Source organism: Carcharodon carcharias, chromosome 34 (assembly GCF_017639515.1).
Source record: "Carcharodon carcharias isolate sCarCar2 chromosome 34, sCarCar2.pri, whole genome shotgun sequence".
NCBI classification, from domain to species: Eukaryota; Metazoa; Chordata; class Chondrichthyes; order Lamniformes; family Lamnidae; genus Carcharodon; species Carcharodon carcharias.
This window is the reverse complement of record NC_054500.1, coordinates 19,527,554-19,551,682: the sequence shown is the minus strand read 5'-3', so window position 1 is coordinate 19,551,682 and position 24,129 is coordinate 19,527,554. Positions and strand designations below refer to the sequence as shown.

Sequence of the window (24,129 nt, the reverse complement as noted above, 5' to 3'; positions counted from 1 at the left end):
GATTGTGAGGTGCTGAAGGAGCCTTTTCCTGCAGATGGGTGAGAGTCAATCCACAATGTCAGCAACAGAAGGTTGAAAACGTGGGTAAAGGGGACTGGGGTGGTGGTGGGGGAGGGGGGGTGTTGGTCCAGTGATGTGGGGGAAGACGTGGTGGAGGGTGGGGGCAGGGAGGGGAGGGGAGGGAAGAATCCTCTTCTCCGAGAATGTGTTGATCACAGGATCCCACAGCATGGAAGGCTATTTGACCCATCGTGGCCATGCTGGCTCTTCGAAGGAGCTACCCAATTAGCCCCACACCCCTGCTCTTTCCCCATAGCCCTGCAAAGTTGTTCCTCTTCAAGTATTTACCCAATTCCCCTTTAGAAAGTTAATATTGAATCTGCTTCCACTGCCCTTTCAGATCACAACAACTCGCTGCGTAAATTAAACATCTCGATATCTCACCTCTGGCTGTTTTGTTGATTCTCTTAAATATGTGCCCCCTGGTTACCGCCCTTCCTGCAGGAACAGATTCCCCCTTACTAACCCCCGCCCCCCCCCCCCCCCCGAAAAGCGTTCGGATAGTTACACCCGGACATTTAAAACTGTATTTGTTTAACACACTCAAATGCAAAAAAAAAAGATAAAGGTTTGAAAAGGGACTGATTCACTCCCAGTGGCAGCGAACACAGGGAGATGGAATTGGTTTATCACATCACCTCTGGGAAAGAATGGTAGAGTTTTAAAGTATTTTATTCAGGAGTAGGAAATTATTAACAAAGTGTTTATTTTTAAAATTATATATCTTCAAATCTCAGATTCCATCATGATCGACCTCAGAGCATGTCTAATGTGTAGTTTGTCACAGGATCTTAGACCCTATAATTCATTCACTGAGCAAGGGAAGAATCTGGAGTCTGTCTTTCCTTCATGTAGGTTTATTCATGAAATCTAGAGAACACAGGTAGAGACTCCCAATTCCTCACCCCCCCCAACCCCCAACCCCCACACAGGTGGAAACCGGTTCTTATATATACTTAAGAATAATGCCCTAACCTTTCCCCAGTTGGATACAGTTGCTCTCACTTACAACTAGAGCTTGCACTTCATTGTGGCAGGATTGCAACATTAACATTAGACACCAAGATGATGCAGCCAAGACGAGTTAAGTAACTCCCGTCTGGCTCACTGCGGGTGGAGGGCTATCATTTCCCAAAGCTAAGGGGAGGAGGTGGATCAAGTTTCTTCCCCGCCACCACCCCCCCCCCCACCCACCCGACTCCCGCTCCCGCTCATGATTACCTTCCCGCGGGAAGGGTACCCGTGAACATGGAGCGAGGGCGGCGATGAGCTCTACCGTGATGCACCCCGTGGTGCAATATCCGCTTGCCGGCTCCAAGCACGTGTTGGGGGAAGCGGTCGTCTCGACCTCCACCCGGAGGCGGTGGGAGGGCAGAGAGTGCGGGGGGTGGGGGGGTGGTGCAGAGGAGGGGAGGAGGGGGTCAAGGGAGGTGGAGATAAAAAAGCTCGTCAACTCCGAATTCAGAAAATGCGCTGCTAATGTGAAAACGAATTGAACGGCGGTGTTTCGAACCTACCTTTCCCTTTCACAGAGGTGTTTGCATGCTGCGCCACGCTGATTTTGAAAGCAGGTTTATTCCAAAGAGACAGTACCTCTTTACCTGTGCGTCGAGTGATTTCTATTGCACACTTTTCAGACTGGGAGCCGCGGAGCGCTGAGCTGCTGCTGGCCGACTGTGTGTCCTGTGGAGTAACACACGGCTGGTCATTTACAGCTGTCTGTTCCCTAAAGGGCAGTTCGATTCAATTGGGGTGTCCGGGATCGTTAATAAGGATCCGACAGGGTAAAGAGAGAGGGAAACGACTTACTCCTCTGGTGTGGGGAGCCCAGAGCAGACTTAAAACCAGAAGCAGACCATTCAGGAAGCCCTCCTTCAGGCAGAGGAGAGGGGAAATCTGGAACTCTCTCCCCCACACAACACCGCCACCCCCCCCCCCCCCCCCCCCACACACACACACACACACACACACACAAAAGGCTGTTGGAGCTGGGGGGAGGTTCAATTGAAAATACCAGTGAGAGACTCTTGTTGGGCAAATGGTTACGGAATCAGGGTGTGAAAACGGGGTAAAGATACAGATCTGCTATGATCTAATGGAAAGGCAGAACAGGCTTGAGGGGCTGATTGGCTCTTCCTAGCAGTGTTGCTATTCAACCCTTAAAGGCATCACAGCCGAGCTTGATTCCGTCCTGATGTTATTTGGAAATTGGGGGAGCAGGCGAGTGAACGGCGGGCTGGAGGGAGGATTCCTGGCTGGTTCTCCCTCGCCACCCAGCTCACCCCCACCCCCGCACCCCCCCACCCCCACCCTCCGGCCTCCCACTTCCTGAGCGTCGCAATGCTTAGGCCAACTGCAGCGTCCCAGTTGTTGCCCTGACTGAGAACTTAGCGCAGGCACAGCCTGCCACCCCCCCCCCCACCACCCCTCCCTCCTGGTTCTCCTCGCCACCCACCCCCCCTTCCCCTCCTGCCCCCCCTCGTGTCCTCAGATACCAGCTCCTCCAACCCCCACATGAAACTGTCTCCTCGTTGTGACCTTCAGCAGTGGTGTACACCGTGCACACACCGATACCAAGAAGGAGCATGAAGCAAGTTGGTATCTCGGGTGTACAATATCTCGGGATGGTGGGGTGGATTTATACAGTGGGAACGAAGGCTCCCGGTCTAATGCAGTGTGCAGCGAGTGACAGGTGTAATCCCATTTCTGTCTGCCAAGAGAGGCTCTGTTTCTTTAGAAGCCAGCCATAGCATAAGCCTTTATTAACTGAACTGTGCATCCTACCAGACCTGTTACCTCGGTATATACATTGTGGTCTTACGTTCACTGTGTATTCCACGCTATGGCAGAATCCAAACCGCAGTCAGCTCCGGCCCTATTGGTGCCCCAGTAACTCCACCCTGTCTGCGTTTACACCACCCCCCCCACCCGCTTCCCTGTCGATGTCTCGAGGTGTCTGTTGCCACACTTGGTGGGATGAGGCCCGAGTCAGAAGCTGCTGTTAGTAGCTGGGCAGGGGTGGCAATTCGTGAAGTGGGGGGGAGGGGGGTGGTGTTGGTGGGTGACAGGTGTTGTCCCTTCAGCTTGCGTGAGACAGGGTTAAGCTGCCCACACGGTTTGGACAATGCTACAATGTGGGATGGCACAGCGAGGCACGCAGAATTTATTCCAGCCACAGTCATTGTGCCGTTTCACTGAGGGCAACTTTAAGTGTATAAATTACTCTCTTTTTTCCAAATAAAATCAATATGACACTTTTTTTACTTAAAGAGACTTCTGTTGCCTGCTTGTTGTTTTTCAAAGTTCCCTCCCTGGGCTCCGGACCACAGCCACAATCTTCAGCACCTCCTCCTCCAATATCTACATGTGGATGTTCATGGGTTGCAGGCATCACATTGCTGGGGGTCTGGAGTCACATGTAGGCCAGACCAGGTAAGGACTGCAGATTTCCCTCCTCAAGGAACAGACCAGAGGGGTTTTTAATCAGATTTTTCATTAGATTCAAATTCTGCCTGTAGTGGGATTTGAACCCAGGTCCCCAGAGCATTATCCTGGGTCTCTGCAATACTAGTCCAGTAACAATATCACTAAGCCACTGCCTCTTCTATGACAGATCCCAAAACGAGATGCCTACTTGTGCGTCCACCTGCATGAGGAAAGGTTAGAACAGTTGGGAATGTCCTCCTCCAGAACAGAGAAGGTCAAGAGATTTTCTTGTGAGGAGAGGTTGAGTGGGTTGGGCCTATAACATTGGAGTTTAGAAGAACGAGAGGTGATCTTATTAAAACATGTCAGATCCTGAGGGGGTTTGACAGGGTGGACACTGAGACGATGTTTCCCTTCGTGGGGGAATCTAGAACGAGGGGGCCCAGTAAAAACAGAGATGAGGAGGAATTTCTTCTCTCTTCAGTCTCTATAATTCTCTTCCCCAGAGAGCAGTGGGGGCTGGGTCACTGAATATACTCAAGGCTGAGTTAGACAGACTTTTGATCGACAAGGGAGTCAAGGGTTATGGGGGGGTGGGCGCAGACAGGAAAGTGGAGTTGGGGGCCACAATCAGATCAGCCGCGATCTTATTGACCGGCAGAGCAGGCTCGAGGGGCTGAATGGCCTCCTCCCACTCCTAACCCTCCGGCTGAGAGATGTTCGAGATAATGGGAGGTTTTGATAGGACAGACTGAGGAATGACTACGGCGTCCAGCGTGTGACTCAATCGCCAGGGGTCATGGGTGTAAAATAAGTTTCAGCTGGGACTAGAGAGAAGCTAAGGAGAATTTATTTCACCCAAGGTGTGGTGGGGGTCTGGAACTCACTGTCAGAGAGGGTAGTAGAGGCAGACAGCGTCACGTCATTTTCAAATAAAGAACGGATGGGTATTTAAAAGTGCAGTGACCTATAGGCTATGGAGCAAGAGCTGGATAGGGGGATCTTGCCTTGACTGGAATGGGCCTCCATCCAGTGCTATAAATTCCCTGTGTCCTGACATGATGTTTGATTGAATCGATTCATTTGATACACATAAAGGCTGACGCTTTTCAGTCTGTGACTTTGGGTTGTGACAAGGCACAGGGCGAGAGCGGCAGATTTTTATGTGGACAGGTCGGACTTGGGCCGCATTTCAAATGTTCCCCTCCTTCCGGGACATTCTCAGGCGGGGAGGCTTTCGTAGCTTGTCAGGGCAGCGCAAAGCGCTTCCGGGTTGCCGTGTTCGAGGACAGCTCCCCAAAATTAAAACCAGTTTGGGGACGAGAGTGCGAGGCCTAAACCGCTCCAAATTTTACCCCTCTAATCTTACTGCCCTCACCCCCACCCCCCCCACCCCACCCCATCCCCCCACCCCACTCTCCCCGGCCCAGGGTCCGCAACAAACGAATGGTGAGAGAGAGAGAGAGAGGGAGAGAGGGAGAGAGGGAGGGAGGCGGGAAGAAATACAGGGAAGGTGAGGCAGAGGGGAGGAGGCGACAGAGAGAGAGAGAGAGAGAGAGAGCAAGAGTGAGAAAAACACAAGGAGGGGGAGTTGAGAAAAGTAACGCAGTGAAAAAAATGGAGTCAGAGGCCAGAATTTTCGGCTTGGGGAGTGGTGGGGAGTGGTGGGGGGGGGGTGGGTGGGGCGCACCCAACACGCACGGGCGTAAAATAGCGCGGCGATGATGTCAGGCGAGCGATATTTCGGCCAGCGGCTGCACGTGGGAGTCAGCAGCGCGCCCGCCGACAATTAAGAGTCAATTAAGTCCCTTAATCGATTCATTGAACTTTCACCCCCCCCACCCCCACCCCCACCCCACCTCCTTGTCCGTCCAACCTTACGGTCAACGGGCAAGTGAACAGGCCGGACGGCCTTCGCATTTTTCAGGAGACGTCCACCGCGGGCGGGAAGCGGTTTCCGATGTTAGTTAAAAACATAAAATCCCGGTTCTAACGCGTCCCGGCTCGTGCGACACAGTCACCCCAGGGGGACGTCCCTTCCTGACTTTTGACAGCTTCATTTTTGACGCCCAGCTCCCTGAGGCGGCTCTGGGCCTTCACCTCCAACGAGCTCGCCCGCGCGCACAGAAGCCCTCGCGCTCCTCCTGCTCCCCACAGCCCCGGGGAGCGCCGAGGCTATCGGCCTGCGTTTGGCACCAGCTGGCCGTTCATTGGCCATCCGGCATAAAATCGTGGTTGTGGCTTTACCCCGGGGGGGGGGGGGGGGGAGGCTGTTGCACTGCTGCTCCCGGGCCTGCCCTTCGCGCCCGCCCTACAAGAGTAAAATCTTCCCCAGTGAGTATATAAAAACCTGCATTTATATAGCGCCTTTCACAGCCGCAGGACATCCCAAAGCACTTTACAGTAACTGTCGTACTGTTTGATGCGTAACCGCTGGTGTCGGAATCATGGCAGCCAATTTGCACACAGCAAGCTTCCACAAACAGCAATGTGATAACGACCAGTTTTAGCGACGTTGGTTGAGGGATAAGTATTGACCAGGACCTTGGGCAGAACTTCCCCCGCTCTTCTCCGAATTGTGTCACGGGATTGTTTACATCCACTTGAGAGAGGAGACGAGGCCAGATTCAACATGTTATCTAAAAGACGGCACCCGAGACAGTGCTGCATTCCCTCAGGATCGCCCTTGCAGTTGTCTGCCTGAATTGGGTGCTCAAGCCTTCGGAGTGGGACTCACACTGCACAGGTTTTCTGTCTCAAGAGGTGAGAGTGCTGAGCCACAACTGACATAGAGGCAGAAAGAGAGAAGACAAGGAAAGTGGGAGGCAGGGAGAGAAACAGGGAGGTTCAGGAAGATGAGAGAGAGAGAGAGAGAGAGTCGGTCAATCAGACTAAGAAAGACTGAGTTCAAACAGCGGCAAAGAGACCGAGAGAGAGAAAATAGAAGAGAGACGAAGAACAAATAGAGACAGTTGGATACTGACACAGGGATAGAAATTAGTGTTGAGGATATTGATGCACAGTTAATGCTGCTATCAAATTTCACAGGCATTCATCTTAAACTGGGCTGATGCCTCTGTTAAAATAATGAGCAAATGGACGTGTTGCAAAGAGATTCACAGGTCCTGACGTCAGACTCTGGCAAAGAAAAGCAAATGGAGCTAGCAGCTGCCAATGAGTCATCCGATCCGAGCTGTCTGTCTGCTAGGGTACGTCTGCTGACTAGCTCCAAGATTCTCCTTTCCGATCTGAACATTTATCTCTTCTCTGCGTGTCAAGAAATCCCTGAACTGTCCTAACAGAGATGTGGTTAAATCCTGTTGTGCTGTTTTTTCTTAGGCAGGGGCTGGGAACTAATGATTTGCTCTCTAAACAGCCCAGACCAGCAGAATCAGGGGACACAGGAAACCATTCAGCTCCCTGTGCCTGTGTCAGCTCTGAACAACATGCATTTACATAGCGCCTTCAAGCTAATAAAGCATCCCACGGTGTTTCACAGGAGCACTAGAAAGCAAAACTTAACACTGAACCACACAAGGGGCAGGTGGTCAAAAGCTTGGTTAAAGAGTTTGGTTTTAGGGAGAGAAGAGGTGGAGAGGTTTGGGGAGGGAATTCCAGAGCTTAGGCAGCTGAAGGTTCGGACAACAATGCTGGAGTGATTAAGGATGTTTCTCCTTGTGGGAGAGACTAGACCTAGGGGACACAACTTAAAAATAAGGGGTCTCCCATTTAGGACAGAGATGAGAAGAGTTTTTTTCTTGAAGAGGGTTGTGAATGTGACAGTGGCTACAAGAGCAGGTCAGAGGCTATGAATCCTGCAGCGAGCAACTCACCTCCTGACTCCCCAGAGCCTGTCTGAGAAACAGGTCAGGAGTGTGATGGAACACCCCCCACTTGCCTGCATGAGTGCAGCTCCCACACACTCAAGAAGCTCAACACCATTCAGCAGTCCACTTGATTGGCACCCCATCCACAAATATTCATTCCCTCCACCACTGACGCACAGTAGCGGCAGTGTGTGCACCATCTACACGATGCACTGCAGGAATTCACCATGGCTCCGTAAACAGCACCTTCCAAACACACGACCACTACCATCTAGAGGGACAAAGGCAGCAGACACCTGCAAGTTCCCCTCCGAGCCACTCACTATCCTGACTTGGAAATATATCGGCCGTTCCTTCACTGTCACTGGGTCAAAATTCTGGGACTCCCTCCCTAACAGCACTGTGGGTGTACCTACACCACAGGGACTGCAGCGGTTCAAGAAGGCGACTCACCACCACCTTCTCAAGGGGCAATTAGGGATGGGCAACAAATGCTGACCTTGCCAGCAATGCCCACATCCTGTAAATGAATAAAAAAAGAATCTTTGGAACTTTGTTCCCCAGACAGCAATGGAGGCAGGGTCAACGAATATTTTTAAGACAGAGGTAGATAGATTTTTGACTAACACGCGAGTCAAAGGTTATCAGGGGTAGGCGGAATGTGGAGTTGAAGCCATATTCGGATCAGCCACGATCTTATTGAATGGCAGAGCAGGCTCGAAGGGCTGAATGGCCTCCTCCTGCTCCTAATTTGCATGTATTGGGGCTGCTCAGGACGGCAGAATTAGAGCAGTGCGGAGATATTGGAAGGGGCTGTGAGGCTGGAGAAGCAGAGACGTGGGGGTGGTGGTGGGCGAGGCCACAGAGGGATTTGCAAACAAGGCTGAGAATTTTGAAATCGAGGTGTTGTTTACCTGGGAGCTGGAGTAGGTAATGAGGGCAGGGGCGATGGATGAACGGGACTTGATACGAGTAAGGACACAGGCAGTCAAACAATCCAATTAGTCCCACTCGCCTAGCTCTTCTCCATAACCTGCAAATTTCTCTTTCTCAAGTGTACATTCAATTACCCTTTGCAAGTTACTACTGAATCTGTTTCCATTAGCCTTTCAGGCAACACATTCCAGGTCACAATAACTCACTGCCCCTCCCCTTGCCTCTGATTCTTTTGCCAATTACCTGAAAACCTGTGTCCCTCTGGTTACCAAATCTCCTCACACTGAAAAGTTCTATTTACTCTACCAAACTCTTAATGATTTTGAACACCTCTGTTAAATCTGCTCTTAATCTTCTCTGCTTTAAGAATGATCCCCGTTTTTGTCCAAATTTCTTCAACCCTGGTAAATTCTAGTGAAATCTTCCTCGATTGTGACCCTCTCCAAAGCCTTGACAACCTTCCTAAAGTCTGGTACTGAGTATTGAAGACAATATTGCAGCTTAGGCTTAACCAGTGATTTATAAAGGTTTTAGCAAAGCCCCCATGCTTTCACTGTATCAGAGCCTTGAGTGATGATTAATGTGTTGGCCTGGGGAGAGCATTCGCTTCTTTTAAAGAGACTTCTCTTTCTAACATATTCACATTCGTAAGGTTGTCCAGATATGAAAGAACTTGCACTTAAAATGGCCTCAATCTTAACCCCTTCTGCCTGATGAGAATGGGGTTAAAGTCCTAGCAATAAGATACCGTTGCCATTTTTACAGGGAGAATTTGGGGAGTGCCTGATGACCTCATTCCCATTTGATGATGTCATTCAAACCCCAATGGCATTTTAACAATAGCCAGATACAGTCGATGCTGGGTGGTCACCTTGGGTTGCCAACTCTGGTTGGACATATTCCTGGAGGATTGGTCGCCTGAACTCTTGCCTCCAACTGCACCTCCCAGTAAAATAGCCTCACTGTCCCAACCCCGCATCTCCAATAATTTTATAACGAGTAAAGAAAATTATTCAACAAAGAAGAGAAAAAAAAAATCTTCTGGGCTTTTGGTCATAGCAGTGTCCAATCATCTTTAATCCCTGGAGACTTCAGGGCAATCCTGGAGGGTTGGCAACACTGCAAGCTTTGGCAGGAGCAGTGGGTCAAGCAGTTATCCTTTACGGGTATCAGCACTATCTCAGCAAGCTAAGCATTTTTTGGTGATGCACTATCGTTTTTAAGAAGGTCCAACAATTTTTGAATCATTTGTGAAAAGTTTTGGATTTTCTGACAAAATCCCCAATCACACCGAAGGTCCCAGACTTCCCAATCACCCGTACCCTCCCCTCACCGCCCCCAAATTCCCCCCCGAACCACTTACCTGACAGCTGGGGACCACCGACATTAGGTTCAAGCGGGAGTTACAATGGCTGGGGCCTCAAACCCGAGGGCCAGCATCTGCAGTGTGTTGGTTTCAGCCAGGACGAGCTTGTTTCTCAGTCCACTAGCTCCATGCCCGCCCAGTTAATATATCACAGCAACAGCACTTTTCCAAGCCTCAAGATGTCTGTCACAAGTTGCTTTGCAGCCAATTAAGCTCCCACAAACAGAAATAATGAGGTTGTGTGTGTTAGTGTTGCTGTATCAGCCACAAACTTGGACAAACTCCCCAGCTCTTCTTCGATAGAATGGCAGATATTGTGTATTTTATACATCTCAAAATAATGCTGAGATGACAGTTTCTAAGCGTGCAACTGGTTTATTTATAAGAGTTTTAAATATCTTTGTAATCACAAAATGTCGGCACTCTTGCTTACAACTCAGTTTCTAGTAGCTTCTGTTTACTTTGCTCTGAGTCAACACCCAGGCTTAACCAGTGAAGCACTGGGAGCATAGATCTGTTGCCGGACCAACATAATCAAACACAGGACAATGAAACCATTGAACACTAGACCGGGGGATCTTATACTCATCTGAGAGGGACAGACTGGGCAGCATATTGAGACAGGAGCCATTTTCGCTGTTTTTCTACTCATTATTATCTCCTCCCCGCTCCCCCCGTTTTGAGTTCTCGCTTTTTTTTTTCTAAGCCATCCCTGGAACTCGGCCACCGAGCCAGTCCATGATATATATATATATATATATATATATTTAAATAAGGGCTTGTGGTCTAGCAAACACAGATGTCTTGCTTTGCCATGTGTACAGCACTGGGATAAGTTAGACTGAGGGCAGCAAGGTGACCCAAGGTGGGCAGAAGCAAGGAGCCTGCGGAGCTGGACAGTGTGGATCGTCTCAATTGCAACACCTTTGTAATTTGTTTTTCATGGTGGCATCTGCCCCCACAGGCCCAGATTTACCACATGGCATTTGACTTCAGAGGAAGGGCAGCTGAGTTCAAGGGGCACTGCAACATTAGAGACTGTCACTGCTAATGATGGCTTTTGCCCTGTCCTTACTAGTCTTATTACCACCATCTCCTGTAGTTTCTTCTGCCTGGCTATCTCCCTGGGCAGAATGTTCCCCCCGTCGGGAGGGAAGTTCAGGAGCGGGTGCGCCTCCGATCGGGGGGCGCGCCGCCATTTTACGTGGGTGAGCCTTAATTGGTATCTTAATTGTGACATCTGCCAGGAAGAGCTATGCGCTCCCTGTGCTGGGGGGGGGGGGGGGGGGGTGGATGGGATTCCCTAAGCCGAGGGTGTGCTCTTTAGCGCATGCGCACAACAGAGTGCACTCATCTCCCTGAGGCTAAGTGCTGCCTCAGGGAGATCGGCGCCAAATTCAAAAATGTTAAATATAGAAAAATAAAATTTCCCTGACATGTTCCCCCATGTGACACTGTCACATGAGCTGGGACCATGTCCATCACTTTTAGTCAAACTTTTGAAAAATTTTTAAAAACCTACCAGAAACCTTATCCCGCCGGTGGATGGGGTTTCACTTTCTCTGAAGCCCTCCAGGGCTCCCAGCCTGTCCGACAACCTTAGGGTTGGACGGGCAGGTCCTTTAATGTGTTCAATTACATTTTAAATGGCCTCAATTGGCCGTTGACAGGTTGGCGGGCACACAGCCGATTCGGCTGCGCCCCTGCCGACCTGAAAATTGAAATGATGCGGGGTGACGTTGGGAGTTCTGCCTGACATCATCCCGCGTCATTTTACGCGTTGGCGAGCAGGCCCCTCCTCTCGCCCTCAATATCCTGCCCCCTATTACAGAGCTCCTTCCTTGTGTGACGTTGGGAGCTGCAGTATTGGTGTTCACTCCATCTCCTGTTCTCTTGTCAGTGGTTGGACTTTGTAAAGTGATACAAGTTGCATGGACATATAGGTCAAGTATCCCTTATCCGAAACTCTCAGGGCCGATTGCATTTTGGATTTTGGATAATTTCTGCTTTCGGATACCGCATATAAACTTACATTACAATAGTCTAAGCCTAGGCTGGCAATAGTCTAAAGTCAATAAAATGGCTGGAAAAGTAAGATGTATCACCGAATAATAAATACAGGGTACCTGCTGCAAGTTTCTTTTTGACATGTTCACCACAAAAATTGCAAGGTAAACAGTGCAGACAAACAACTAGAGGTTGATGAGGTTAAAAAAATGTGCGGTTTTTGGATGTGTTTGGTTTTTTGGAGATAGGTACGCGACCTGCATTAATATGCACAGGCCACGATAAGGAAGAACTGTGTACTGCTCCTTTACACAAAGATATGCAGAATCCATTGTGGATCTCCTCCCTGTGGGGGCCCGGTACTGACAATCTGTTCGTGGGGATCCAGGCTACTTGTGTTGACAGGCTGAGTGTTTGGTGATAGTCGAGTGTTCACGGAGTTTGCCCTTTGTATATGCGAGTTCCCCTGACGCCCAGTGATAATAAAACTGTGAGAAGCGAGAGTTCTGTGCAGCCTCCAACAGCGCAGCAGGATTGCCAACAGTGCCCTGACTTACCTCAGCCACCCTTGTGAGGTCATTGAATTTCTTCCTGCTCTGGGCAAATTCTTGGGATGGCTTGGACCCTCCATCAAAACTATATTACACTTCAGTTTTTTTAAAAGAAATCACAAATAAACTTTTTATTTTACTATTTTTTTTCTCAAAACATAAATAACATTGCAAAATGTCACAGTTTTCAGTAGAGTCTGATACAGTATTCAGAACACGACTAATCCACATCACAACGGAACTAACCAGAGATTTGCTAAAAGCCTGCATGGGGGAAGGTGACAACATATCTTTTTGAATGGCCTGGATGTGACATGTACAGAGAATCCATAGCTATTTACTACATGCAGGAACTGTGCCCATTCTGAAGCACGAGTGTCACCCCTCCCAATCGAACATTGGCCCAAAAATTGCTATGTAGAAATTGGTCCCATCTATTGCTTCCAAATTAGAATACTTGCTATTAATTATCTCATGTGCCTCCATTCTGATATCCTCACCAGCACCCCCATCCCACATACACAATACTTCCTTTGACATACTCCAATTTCTCCTTGGGAATGGGAATACCATTTTACATCAGCGGACTCCCTTCAAGTGGGTAGTCGGCTGTGCCTGCACATCTCCAACGGTTTTACTATTCGCTAAAACTTCTCGTGCAAAACATCTGGGGTGGATCCAAGACTCACAAGATGCAAGCACCTTTGAATTTGAGATCTATCCCATCTGCCCCCATTCTACCCCCCCCCCACCAACCCCGCACCCCGTCCCATTTGACCTCTGCTCACACACAGCCTGACATTCAGCCTGTGGTCACTGCAGTGAGAGTTACACTTCTGCATGTGAAGTGCATCAAAGCCATTTGACCAAAGCCCCTAAGATGTTTTGTGAATACCCTGTTCTGGTCTGGTCGGGGAAACTCTATACTATCTAAGCCATTCATCGCTTAACCTTTATACGATTGGCAGACTAAGTGCTACATGTGCACACCGTAATGTCACTCCCCAAGGACACTAACAGAGCCAGATATACCCAGAATGAAGACCATATATAAGGTGCCTTCTGAATACTTGTGCTATTGCGTTAGGAAAGGGCTGTCTTTTAAGTTGACTGGCTTATGTCACAGGGATTAGAGTAGAACTGTGTAGCACAAGGAACAGCCAGCAGTGGGATAAACAGGACAAAGGACAAAAAGAAAACTCTGGAAGTCATTCAAGAGGCAGTTAAATACCATGTCTCTTTGGGAGGACGGGTGCAGTGCCCTCCTGTAACGAGGCTTCACAGAATGACAAGGCAGAGGCATGGCCATTTGGCCCATCATGCATGTACTTTTGCAACAAGCAAGCAGCTCATCATCATCTTAAAAACAAAAGGCGCAGGTTAATCTTCCAGGTGCAGTGAAGAGCAGTTGTCTCTTTTTCAGACAAAGGTGAGGCTGTGTGCACTGACAGCAGTTTCTGCTTTATTTCGGATAATGGGTATTTGTATTTGGGTGTGTGCCCAGGGTAGGGCTTGCACACTTTCCTGAGTTAGAGTGCACAGCTGCAGGTGTGTAACATGCAATTGCTACGCATGTCTGTTTGGGATTTGGAATCAAAGCTGAAACAACCTCTGGTGGTGATAAACTGTACGACACCAGCTTAATGTCTGAGGCAGGGGCAGAGAGTTGTTGCAAGCTCCTGATGCAGGACGTTTAGTGATGGGAGACTACAGGAACTGGCCAGTTTTCAAATCAGAATAGAAAAGGCTGGAAAGCGTTATATGGGTCAGGCAGATCAGTGCCCTTTCATGTGAACTAATGGACCTTTCATGAAAAGTGAATCATCCTACCAAAGCCTTAACCCTTTCTTTCTCCCTTGCTTTCTCTCTCTCTCACTCTTTCTCTCTCCACAGATATTGTTTGACCTACTGAGTTTTTTCCTGTTTTGATTTCAGATTGCCAGCATGGTTCACTCTTGGCTTTCCCATTTTAAGGATCGCTCTACCATCTCATGTCTGCGTGGAACTGATGCGGTCCAAGAGCGCAGTTATACTGCAGCTTGGCTCTACGGAAGTCCCAAATACCACAATGACATTAAATTATAATCACGGCTGCGTCTTTGTCAAGTAGCCACGCTGAGTACGTAGAGAAGCATCCCCTTCCCAAACTGGAATTCCAATGGGATTAGAAATCCTGGAAGGAGCAAGCTGGGGGCAAGGGAAAACTTCCTGCGCATGCTTATTACAACTAAAATGTAAAAGGGTTTAAACAAATCATACAGAGGAAATCTTGCTCCCTGATTTTCCCACTGGGATAGTCAGAGCAATGATTGTGATTGGGAGGGTGGGGTGTGTACATCTCTGCACTCGGTGAGATTTTTAATGGGTTGTTAGAATGTGGAGCTCGCTGTCATAGGGAGTCATTGAGATAAATAGGGGCATTTAAAGGAAGCTAGTCAGCATATGAGGAAGAAAGGAATAAGATATATTGGTAAGATGAGATGAGGTGGGGTCGGAGGAGGCTTGGGTAGAGCATAAACACTGGCATGGATCTGCTGGGACAAATGGCCCGTTTCTGTGCTGTAAAATCTGTTGTAATTTGATGAAGTACCCAGCACTGGTTGTGAACTGGGCCAGTTTAAGTACAGAGAGACAGAGAGGCTATAATTGTAACAGTGTCAGGAAGGGGGAGGCAGAGGCTGCCATGAGAGGGTTGAAACATGGAGTATATTTTAAAAGGTTTTAAGATTGTGTGGCCTGCTCTGATCTTTTAGTGTGGATGCATCTAAAGGGAAAACTGGATAAGCACATGAGGGAGCAAGGAATGGAAGGATATGTTGATGGGGTGAAATGAAGGGATGGGTGGAGGTTTGAGTAGAGCATAAACACCGGCACAGACTGGGCCGAATGGCCTCGTTTATGCTGTAAGTGCTACATAACTACGTAATGCACACAATCATTGTGGCCTTGCCTCAGAGCTGAATGAAGCGGATTTGGCTGCACCTTATACCACGCCGAATGGGGACCTCTGACTCTGCAAGAGCTGGGAGCCTCGTGTGTGTCGGGGGTGGGGGGGGGGGTGGGGGGGGGAGGTGTTGAGGGGCAGTGCACTGCAGAGTTCTGAGCAACTTCAGATGCTCCTGATGCCCAGTGTGTCCTAGCCGGATTCGGTCAGAGACCCACGGCGTGCCAGGTGGGTGTGGCTGGTGCTCAGGACGCGGGATTCCGTCAGGCTGTTGGTCGGCGGCTGCAGCGGGGGAGAAAGAAACAGGGAACAGTGAATGTCGAGATACTGCCTTTGAAATCTACGTAATGAATCAAATCATAGAGGCAGAGAAGGAGGCTATTCAGCCCACTGTGTCCATGCGTGACTGGCCTTGTAAAATATAAATTTCCTCCCCTCTCAGGCTCTTAAGTAATGCTGGTTCAAGGAGAGAAGAGTCGCCTGTTTCCACTCTTGGGCCCAGAGAATACGATTAATTCCCTTCGCTCACAAAGGGTTACATTTACACCCGATGAACGGGGTGAGTGTACTAAGTGACCATCACCAAAATCACGGAATTTCTCATGAAAGAAGGACTTGTATTCCTACAGCATCTTTCATGACCACAGCGCGTCCCAAAGCATTTTACAGACAATGAAGGACGGGTCACTGTTGTCATGTAACGCTGCAGCCAGTTTGTGCACAGCAAGCTCCCAAAAACAACAATGTGATAAACGGCCAGATAATCTGTTTTTTGTCATGTTGGTTGGGGGGTAAATATTGGCCAGGACACTGGGGCGAACTCCTCCCCCTTAGAGTCATAGGTTTGTTTACGCCCACCTAAGAGGGAAGACAGGGCCTTGGTTTAATGTCTCATCCAAAAGATGGCACCTCTGACAGTGCTGCACTCCTCAGCACTGCACTGGCAGTGTCAGCCTAGATGGCTTGGTTCAAGTCCTGGAGTGGGACTTGAACCCACAACCTTGGGGTTTAAAGGAGCTTTGGTTTTATCAGGTCCAGGCTACTTTGTGACCCCTGGGTCCCAGCACCTCTGACAATGCAGCATTCACTCAGTATTGTACTGTGGTGTCAGCAGAGAGCAGAGACCCAGAACCCCAACATTCTGATCCAGAGGGAGGAGCTATCTACTGAGCCTGGACTAATGCACACACACTGGTGAAAATGCGTGAGGTGGCTGAAGGCTCTGATAAACCTCAAGTAACTTTAAAAGTCGAACGACTGATCACTGCCTGCAATTGACAGCACAAAGATGAGGTCTAGCAGGCATGAAGCAGTGAAAGAGTTTACCTGGTAGGTGTCTCCAGTAGTTCTGCTTCCCACATTCAGAACATTCAGGGAATTTGCTCGCTTCATCCTGTAAGAAAAACACACAGTACTTTGATTTTTATCCTGTTGTATGAGTTATGCACCATCCCCAGTCCATGGGGTGAGTTGCTGATAAGCTCTCAGAACTCTTAACTCACTCACAGACTCCAGCAATAAATAATGCAGCCCATTTAGATTTTAATCTCTATTCAAAATGTCTAGCCATAGGTTGCTCCCATTAGGATACTGGGTAAAGGCAGAATCTGATGTAGTACTGCACTGAGACATACACACTAGGATGTCACATCAAATAACTCCAGGGTAGGCACGGCATTGTTTAGGTACAGAGTAAAGCTCCCTCTACACTGTCCCCATCAAACACTCCCAGGGCAGGTACAGCACGGGGTTAGATACAGAGTAAAGCTCCCTCTACACTGTCCCCATCAAACACTCCCAGGACAGGTACAGCACGGGGTTAGATACAGAGTAAAGCTCCCTCTACACTGACCCCATCAAACACTCCCAGGGCAGGTACAGCACGGGGTTAGATACAGAGTAAAGCTCCCTCTACAATGTCCCCATCAAATACTCCCAGGACAGGTACAGCACAGGGTTAGATACAGAGTAAAGCTCCCTCTACACCGACCCCATCAAACACTCCCAGGACAGGTACAGCACGGGGTTAGATACAGAGTAAAGCTCCCTCTACACTGTCCCCATCAAACACTCCCAGGACAGGTACAGCATGGGGTTAGATACAGAGTAAAGCTCCCTCTACACCGACCCCATCAAACACTCCCAGGGCAGGTACAGCACGGGGTTAGATACAGAGTAAAGCTCCCTCTACACTGTCCTCATCAAACACTCCCAGGACAGGTACAGCACAGGGTTAGATACAGAGTAAATCTCCCTCTACACTGTCCCCATCAAACACTCCCAGGACAGGTACAGCACAGGGTTAGATACAGAGTAAAGCTCCCTCTACATTGTCCTCATCAAACACTCCCAGGACAGGTACAGCACGGGGTTAGATACAGAGTAAAGCTCCCTCTACACTGTCCCCATCAAACACTCCCAGGGCAGGTACAGCACGGGGTTAGATACAGAGTAAAGCTCCCTCTACACTATCCCCATCAAATACTCCCAGGGCAGGTACAGCACGGGGTTAGATACAGAGTAAAACTCTCTCTGAATTTTAACTCAGGTCCAATTGCAGGAGGGTGACATAAACCACATCTACTGTTGTCATGATTTGACTCACTTGCTAGTGCAAAAGGTAAATTGAGAAACTTGATTGAAGGCCAATGCTCACACTACAGGACAGTGGCCAGGTTGATCAGGAAGGTAGGAGAGAAAGTGTGGTAAATACACAATAGTAATTCGGCAGTACAACAGCAAGAAAAAGCTGTATAGGCCCTTAACATAACAAGACATCTCTTCACGGTAATGTCATCAGAGAAAATTTGACACTAAGCCACATAAAGAGATATTAGAATGGCAAAATGCAAAATACAGATGCTGAAAATCTCAGCAGGTCAGTCAGCTTCTTCGGCCATTGACCTGAAATATTAAATCTGTTTCTCTCTCACAGTTGCTGTCTGAGGTGTTGAGTATTTGCAGCAATTTCTGTCTGTAACAGAGATACATACAGTAGGGCAGGTGACCAAAAGCCTGGACAAAGAGGGTTAAACATTATAAGAAGGAGAGAGGTGGGGAAGTTTAACGAGCGATTTCCAGAGTCTAGGGTAGAGGCAGCTGAAGACATGGCCACCAATGGAGCAGTGAAGAAAATCAGGGATACACTAGTAGTCAAAACTGGAGGTATGTGGGGTTCTTGTGGGGCTGGAGGAGGATATGGAGACAGCAAAGACGGATTTCAAAGCCTCTACATTGTAGGGCAGACTGAGCTTTCCTACATCACCCAGTGCTGAGGCATTGCGTACCCTGGGTTCCTTGGCCGTGTGTCCTGTGCTGTGACTCCTTTCAGCTTTCGGACAAGCTTCTCGCTGCTTCTTCGAATGGAGTCACGGAGTTTGGTGAAGGATCCGCTGCGTTTCAGGCTCCCAAGCGTGTCCTACAGGCAGACATTGTCAAAAGAAAAAGAGAGCTGCAACATTTCCTTGTGTCATACCAACCTGCAGCAACACTGATAGAAAGCACTTGGCAGCAACTGAAAATATGCAAATCCTTTGAAAAGGAACAGTGATGATTTTGGCTATAAACACAATTATGGTTTTTGGTTTCGAGAGGACTGCATAGGCTTGGCTGCTGTAAAGTGTTTTATCAGCAAATAAATAGTTATGACTGTTGAACCTGGATACACATTCTTGACTGCTTGCCAGGAGACAACTCTTTATAGGGTTAATTAGCTGCTCTCATCATACACGCCCTTCCAAAATAAACAATATATATAAAAAGGTTTATTTACTGCAACCTGTATCTGAGGCAGTTGTTAGCCTGTTTTCAGACTGCACATTCCCAGTGTAGTTTTATTCTGCTTTATCCCTACTCAGTCACTTGGCAGACACTCTCACATTAATATCCAGAGAAAGAAAAACAGGCACAATGTTTATCTCACACCCTCTCTCCTCCGCCTTAACACAATAGAGGTTATCAGACACAGAGCAGGAGAGAAGGAACAGGGGTAGATGTTATATAGTCTTCATGTGGTGGGTAGTGTTAGTATCAGGAAGGTCGCTGCATCGAGGAGACTGAAAAAGAGAAGATAAAGGGGGTTAATGTGCCTAGAGAAAGGTTAGACTACTGCAGACGAAAAAAAAACTGTCCTGTGAGTTCTCGTTTTCATCAAACACAACTGAGACAGGTGCAGCTGGGGTTAGAAACAGAGGTCTTCTTACACCTCATCCACCTCCCAATGGGTATGGGGAGGTCCTGCTGCTGGTTTTCCTGCCCAGCAGCTGGCAAGCTTGCCAATTTGTCCAACTGCCAGGCGTTAACGAGAGAGTCCCTGGTCTCACAGGGTTTGGCTCTGCCACTTCCCTGCCCATCAGTATCAGGACCAGAGTGTAGCTCCCTCTACACTGTCCCCATCAAACACTCCCAGGGCAGGTGCAGCATGGGATTAGATACAGAGTAAAGCTCCCTCTACACTGTCCCCATCAAACACTCCCAGGGCAGGTGCAGCATGGGATTAGATACAGAGTGTAGCTCCCTCTACACTGTCCCCATCAAACACTCCCAGGGCAGGTGCAGCATGGGATTAGATACAGAGTAAAGCTCCCTCTACACTGTCCTCATCAAACACTCCCAGGGCAGGTGCAGCATGGGGTTAGATACAGAGTAAAGCTCCCTCTACACTGTCCCCATCAAACACTCTCTGGACAGGTACAGCACGGGGTTAGATACAGAGTAAAGCTCCCTCTACACTGTCCCCATCAAACACTCCCAGGGCTGATACAGCACAGGGTTAGATACCTAGTAAAGGTCCTTCTGTACTGCCCAAATCATGTATCTCAGTCCCCCTACTACATCAGTGTGAACTTTTTTCTTTACTTCGCTCGCCAGTTGCTGCTCGATACATACGAGTTAGGAGCAGAAGTAGGCAGTCGGCCCCTCAAGCCTGCTCTGCCATTTGGTAAGGTCATGGCTGATCTGAATGTGGCCTTGAGACTACTTTCCTGTCTACCCCCTATAACCTTTGATAAGTTAGTGCTGAATTAGGGAAGGTTTTGTATCTATGGACCAGTGTCTGCCATGAACTGATCAAGCTGTCTCAACACACTTCATGTAAAGGGGTGAGTGGGTAAATATGGACCTTTGGTGGGGGCGGGAGCCAGTTGTGGATCAGCTGCCAATCAAATGTCCCATGCAAATTCCCTTTCCAAGGTTGCTGACTGATGATCCATAATGGTCAGTTTTCTACCGGCATCCTGGGTCAAAATTACGTCTGGGATCTATATACAGCCAGCATATAGAGGCAGCTTTCATTGTGGAATCATACCAACATCCTAAAGTTTAAAGGCCAGTGCCCAACTCACTGTAGACTTTTAAAGTAAATTATTTAAAACAACGTCCAGTGAAACTACTTTTTCATTATGCTTTTCCTCTAATCACTGCAGACATCCTCTTTTTGACAGAGTCCAGTACTTCTGAACACCAAAGCATTACCCATGGCTATCTAGCTTTTTCTCAATCACTCAATCAATGCCATGTTGGTTCATCATCTGACTTTCAAAGCTCACTCAGCCACTCTCTCCCTTCATCAGATAAAAAGAGTCTTTCATTTATGTAGCATCTTTCATGATCTCAGGACCTCTCAAAGCGCTTTACAACCAATGAGGTATATTTTGAAGTGTGGTCACTGCTGTAATGTAGGAAATGGGGCAGCCAATTCGCAGACAGCAAGCTGCCAGAAACAGCAAAGATAATGGCCAGATATTCCATTTTTGTGATGTTGATTGAGGGATTAATATTGGCCTAGGTTTCACTGGGGAGAACTCTCCTGTCATGTCATCTTCGACATCTACACAAGAGAGCAGATGGAGCCCTGGTTTTAACATTTTAGCTGAAAGATAGCACCTCTGACGGTACAGCACTCCCTCAGTACTGCATTGGGAGTGCCAGACTTGATTTTTGTGTTGAAGTCTCTGGAGTGAGACTTGAACTGCCAACCTTCTGCCTCAGAGTGCTATCAGTTGAATCGTGGCTGACATTAAGTCAATGATCTCCACTCATCATCTGGCCCCATCCACCCCTTTACTGCTGGTTTCTCTCTAGACTCATCAACGTCTTTCAGGTCACACCCCCAGTTCTCACAATGCAGCAAGTGAATCACCGCACCTTGGTCTCCTTCTAGTTTTTCAATGAAGTGATGAAAATCTAATTTCAACCAAAATCTCATCTTTACTGACTTCATTCCAAAGCTTCTTTATCTATTTCCCCATAGCTCTAATGGAAAATTGGAATTCAGCCTTCCACCCCATTCCTTCCATGGCTGATGGTGTCACCAAAAGAGTTCGGATTTGTGCTCAATACACTTTCCCTTAACAATTCTTAACTCTGTTTACAGCCCAAGTCCATGCAGAATTAAATCCTGCTCCATATGTGGGGAAACTCTCCCAGGACCGCTAACACAGCACCTGCAAGAGAATACAAGCCTATAACCAAACAGGACTGTCCTTACCTCCAGCTACTAATCTCCCTGTCGTGCCTTCAATTGCAGCAATTTCATCAACACTTGAAGCAAAGGAGGTTGAAGGGAGATTTGATAGAGCTGTACAAGATTATGACAGATTTGGCTAAGGTAGACAAAGAAAAGCTGTTTCCATTTGTTGATTCTAGGAGGACTAGGAAACACAGATTTAAGGTTTTGGCAAGAGATACACCGGGCTGTGAGGAAGAACTTTTTTACACAGTGAGTGGTAATGATCTGGAACTCACTGCCTACAAGGGTGGGGGAAGCGGAGACGATGAATGATTTCAAAAGGAAATTGGATGGATCCTTGAGGGAACTGAATCTGCAGTGCTTATGGGAATAGTCAGGGCTGGGGGAGGTAGTAATGGAACTGAATGGATTGTTCTACAGAGAGCCAGCATGGACTCGATGGGTCGAATAGTCTCCTTTTTTGTTGCAATGAGTTTATGACTAATAAGGCTGGTTTCTTCTTTTTTTGTTCCAGTGGTTTTACTGTCAGGCAAGCTCTACTTCTCTGATTTACCCTGCATCTCTTTCCACTCTTCTCAACCTTGGCAGTGTCCTGCACTTTGGGACTCAGCCTTTCACCTGCGTTTTGGAATTAAATTATCATGTCTGCAGCAGTGGGAGGTGAATAATAAAGGTCACCAGTCAAATTTAGTTTCTTCACTGTACCCACTTGACCTCCCAAACATAACATATTACTTTCCACAGTATCCCGAGGGATTCACTTAGTTGGTGAAAGTCTTGTAATGATCAGACATCACTCCAGCAAGTGAATAATTCCCGTGACACCACAATCCGGGCTGGCTCCCTCCTTCCTGTAAAAATTGGAGCCCCGAGTCTTCCATTATTGCAATACTAGAGGGTATTTTTTGTTGAACTGGTTAGCCTATGATGTACTTACCCCATTCCATTCCAGTCCCATACTCACTTCCTCGCAGCCCTCTGGCCCATTTGCAAATATCACAGCGGTAGCATCCAGGTAGTCACAGGGGTAGAGCCGCCTGCAGGGGCGAGTGTTGGGTGTGCTGCCAGGTGCCTAAAGAGGAACGCATACGGATCAGTAAATGGCCATTGTTGACAATGGAAAATCATGCTTGACAAATCTATTGGAATTTTTCGAGGATGTAACCAGTCGAGTTGATGAGGGGGAGCCAGTGGATGTGGTTTATTTGGACTTTCAGATGACTTTCGACAAAGTCCCACATAAGAGACTGACGTGTAAAATTAAAGCACATAGGATTGGGGGTAGTGTATTGAGATGGATAGAAAACTGGTTGGCAGACAGGAAACAAAGAGTAGGAATAAACAGGTCTTTTTCCAAATGGCAGGCAGTGATTAGTGGGGTACTGCAGGGATCGGTGCTGGGACCCCAGCTATTCACAATATTTATTAATGATTTAGATGAGGGAACTAAACGTAATATCTCCAAATTTGCAGATGACACAAAGCTGGGTGGGAGGGTGAGCTGTGAAGAGGATGCAGAGATGCTTCAGTGTGATTTGGACAAGCTGAGTGAGTGGGCAAATGCATGGCAGATGCAGTATAATGTGGATAAATGTGAGGTTACCCACTTTGAGAGCAAAAACAGGAAGGTAGATTATTATCCGAATGGCTATAAATTGAGAGAGGGGAATGTGCAATGAGACCTGGATGTCCTTATGCAGCAGTCGCTGAAGGTAAGCATGCAAGTGCAGCAGGCAGTAAAGAAGGCAAATGGTATGTTGGCCTTCATAGCCAGAGGATTCGAGTACAGGAACAGGGATGTCTTGCCGCAAAGGGTAGGAGTTGGGGCGCTACAGGTTAGCCTCGATGTGCCTGGCACAAGGGAAAAAAATCGAATGAGGAATCACGTTCCCAATCTGATGAAAGGGAGTGTTTGAGCAGGCGGTGAAAGAAAGACCCTGCATTTAATTAGCACGTTTCGCAGATTTAGCACAGCCCGAAACACTTTACAGCCAATAAAGTGCTAGGCATGGAGGAGGCTGACTAAGATCTTCACATCCCCCACCATGTGTGAGTGTGAGAGTGAGTGAGTGAGTGTGTGGTCCCCACCATCCCCCATTAGTGGGAGGTAAGCCAACGCCCAAGGAACCATATTCCAGATGTCATCACATTCAGAAGTTAAACAAGTAGAAGGGAAATTAAACCTGCTTTTGCAACCCTTGTACTGCACAGCCCTTGATGCAACTACAGCCTCATCTGCTCTTGTCTATGGCAGTCTGCGAGGCTGAGTCAGTCCTCATATTGCAGCTAGCAACAGTTTCGACAGTGTGTTACTGAGGCCGGAGTCAGGTAAAGGATTCCTATTCAGTGTCTGGTTTGCTTCATCATCTTTGACGTACAGACTTTGTGCAGTGTATTTAAAAGTTTTATGTGTCATCCGGCTAAACACACTTGGGCCATTTAATGTCTAGATGAGGAGTACATCATACCCCTACCTTGCCTCATTCTGACTAGAGAAGATAATTACACTTCTAACCCAGCAATTTTCTCTCATCCTTTTCTGA

At 48.1% G+C, this 24,129-nt stretch overlaps 1 protein-coding gene across 4 annotated transcripts in view; it reads right to left on the bottom strand.

Annotated features, from left to right (window-relative positions):
* Window positions 1-15,244: 15,244 nt before the first annotated feature.
* The window catches only part of klc3 (kinesin light chain 3), a 66,363-nt gene continuing 57,478 nt past the window's right edge, over window positions 15,245-24,129 (bottom strand). For 3 of the 4 annotated variants that reach the window (XM_041179444.1, XM_041179447.1, XM_041179446.1), the window contains 4 exons: window positions 22,524-22,658; window positions 18,405-18,535; window positions 16,444-16,510; window positions 15,245-15,399 (listed from right to left, as the gene is read on the bottom strand). In XM_041179444.1, the coding sequence (XP_041035378.1) occupies window positions 15,310-15,399; window positions 16,444-16,510; window positions 18,405-18,535; window positions 22,524-22,658 (423 nt within the window). In that variant the 3' untranslated portion in view covers window positions 15,245-15,309. The remainder of the gene's footprint in view (window positions 15,400-16,443; window positions 16,511-18,404; window positions 18,536-22,523; window positions 22,659-24,129) is intronic. The other variant, XM_041179448.1, reaches the window with a different exon arrangement.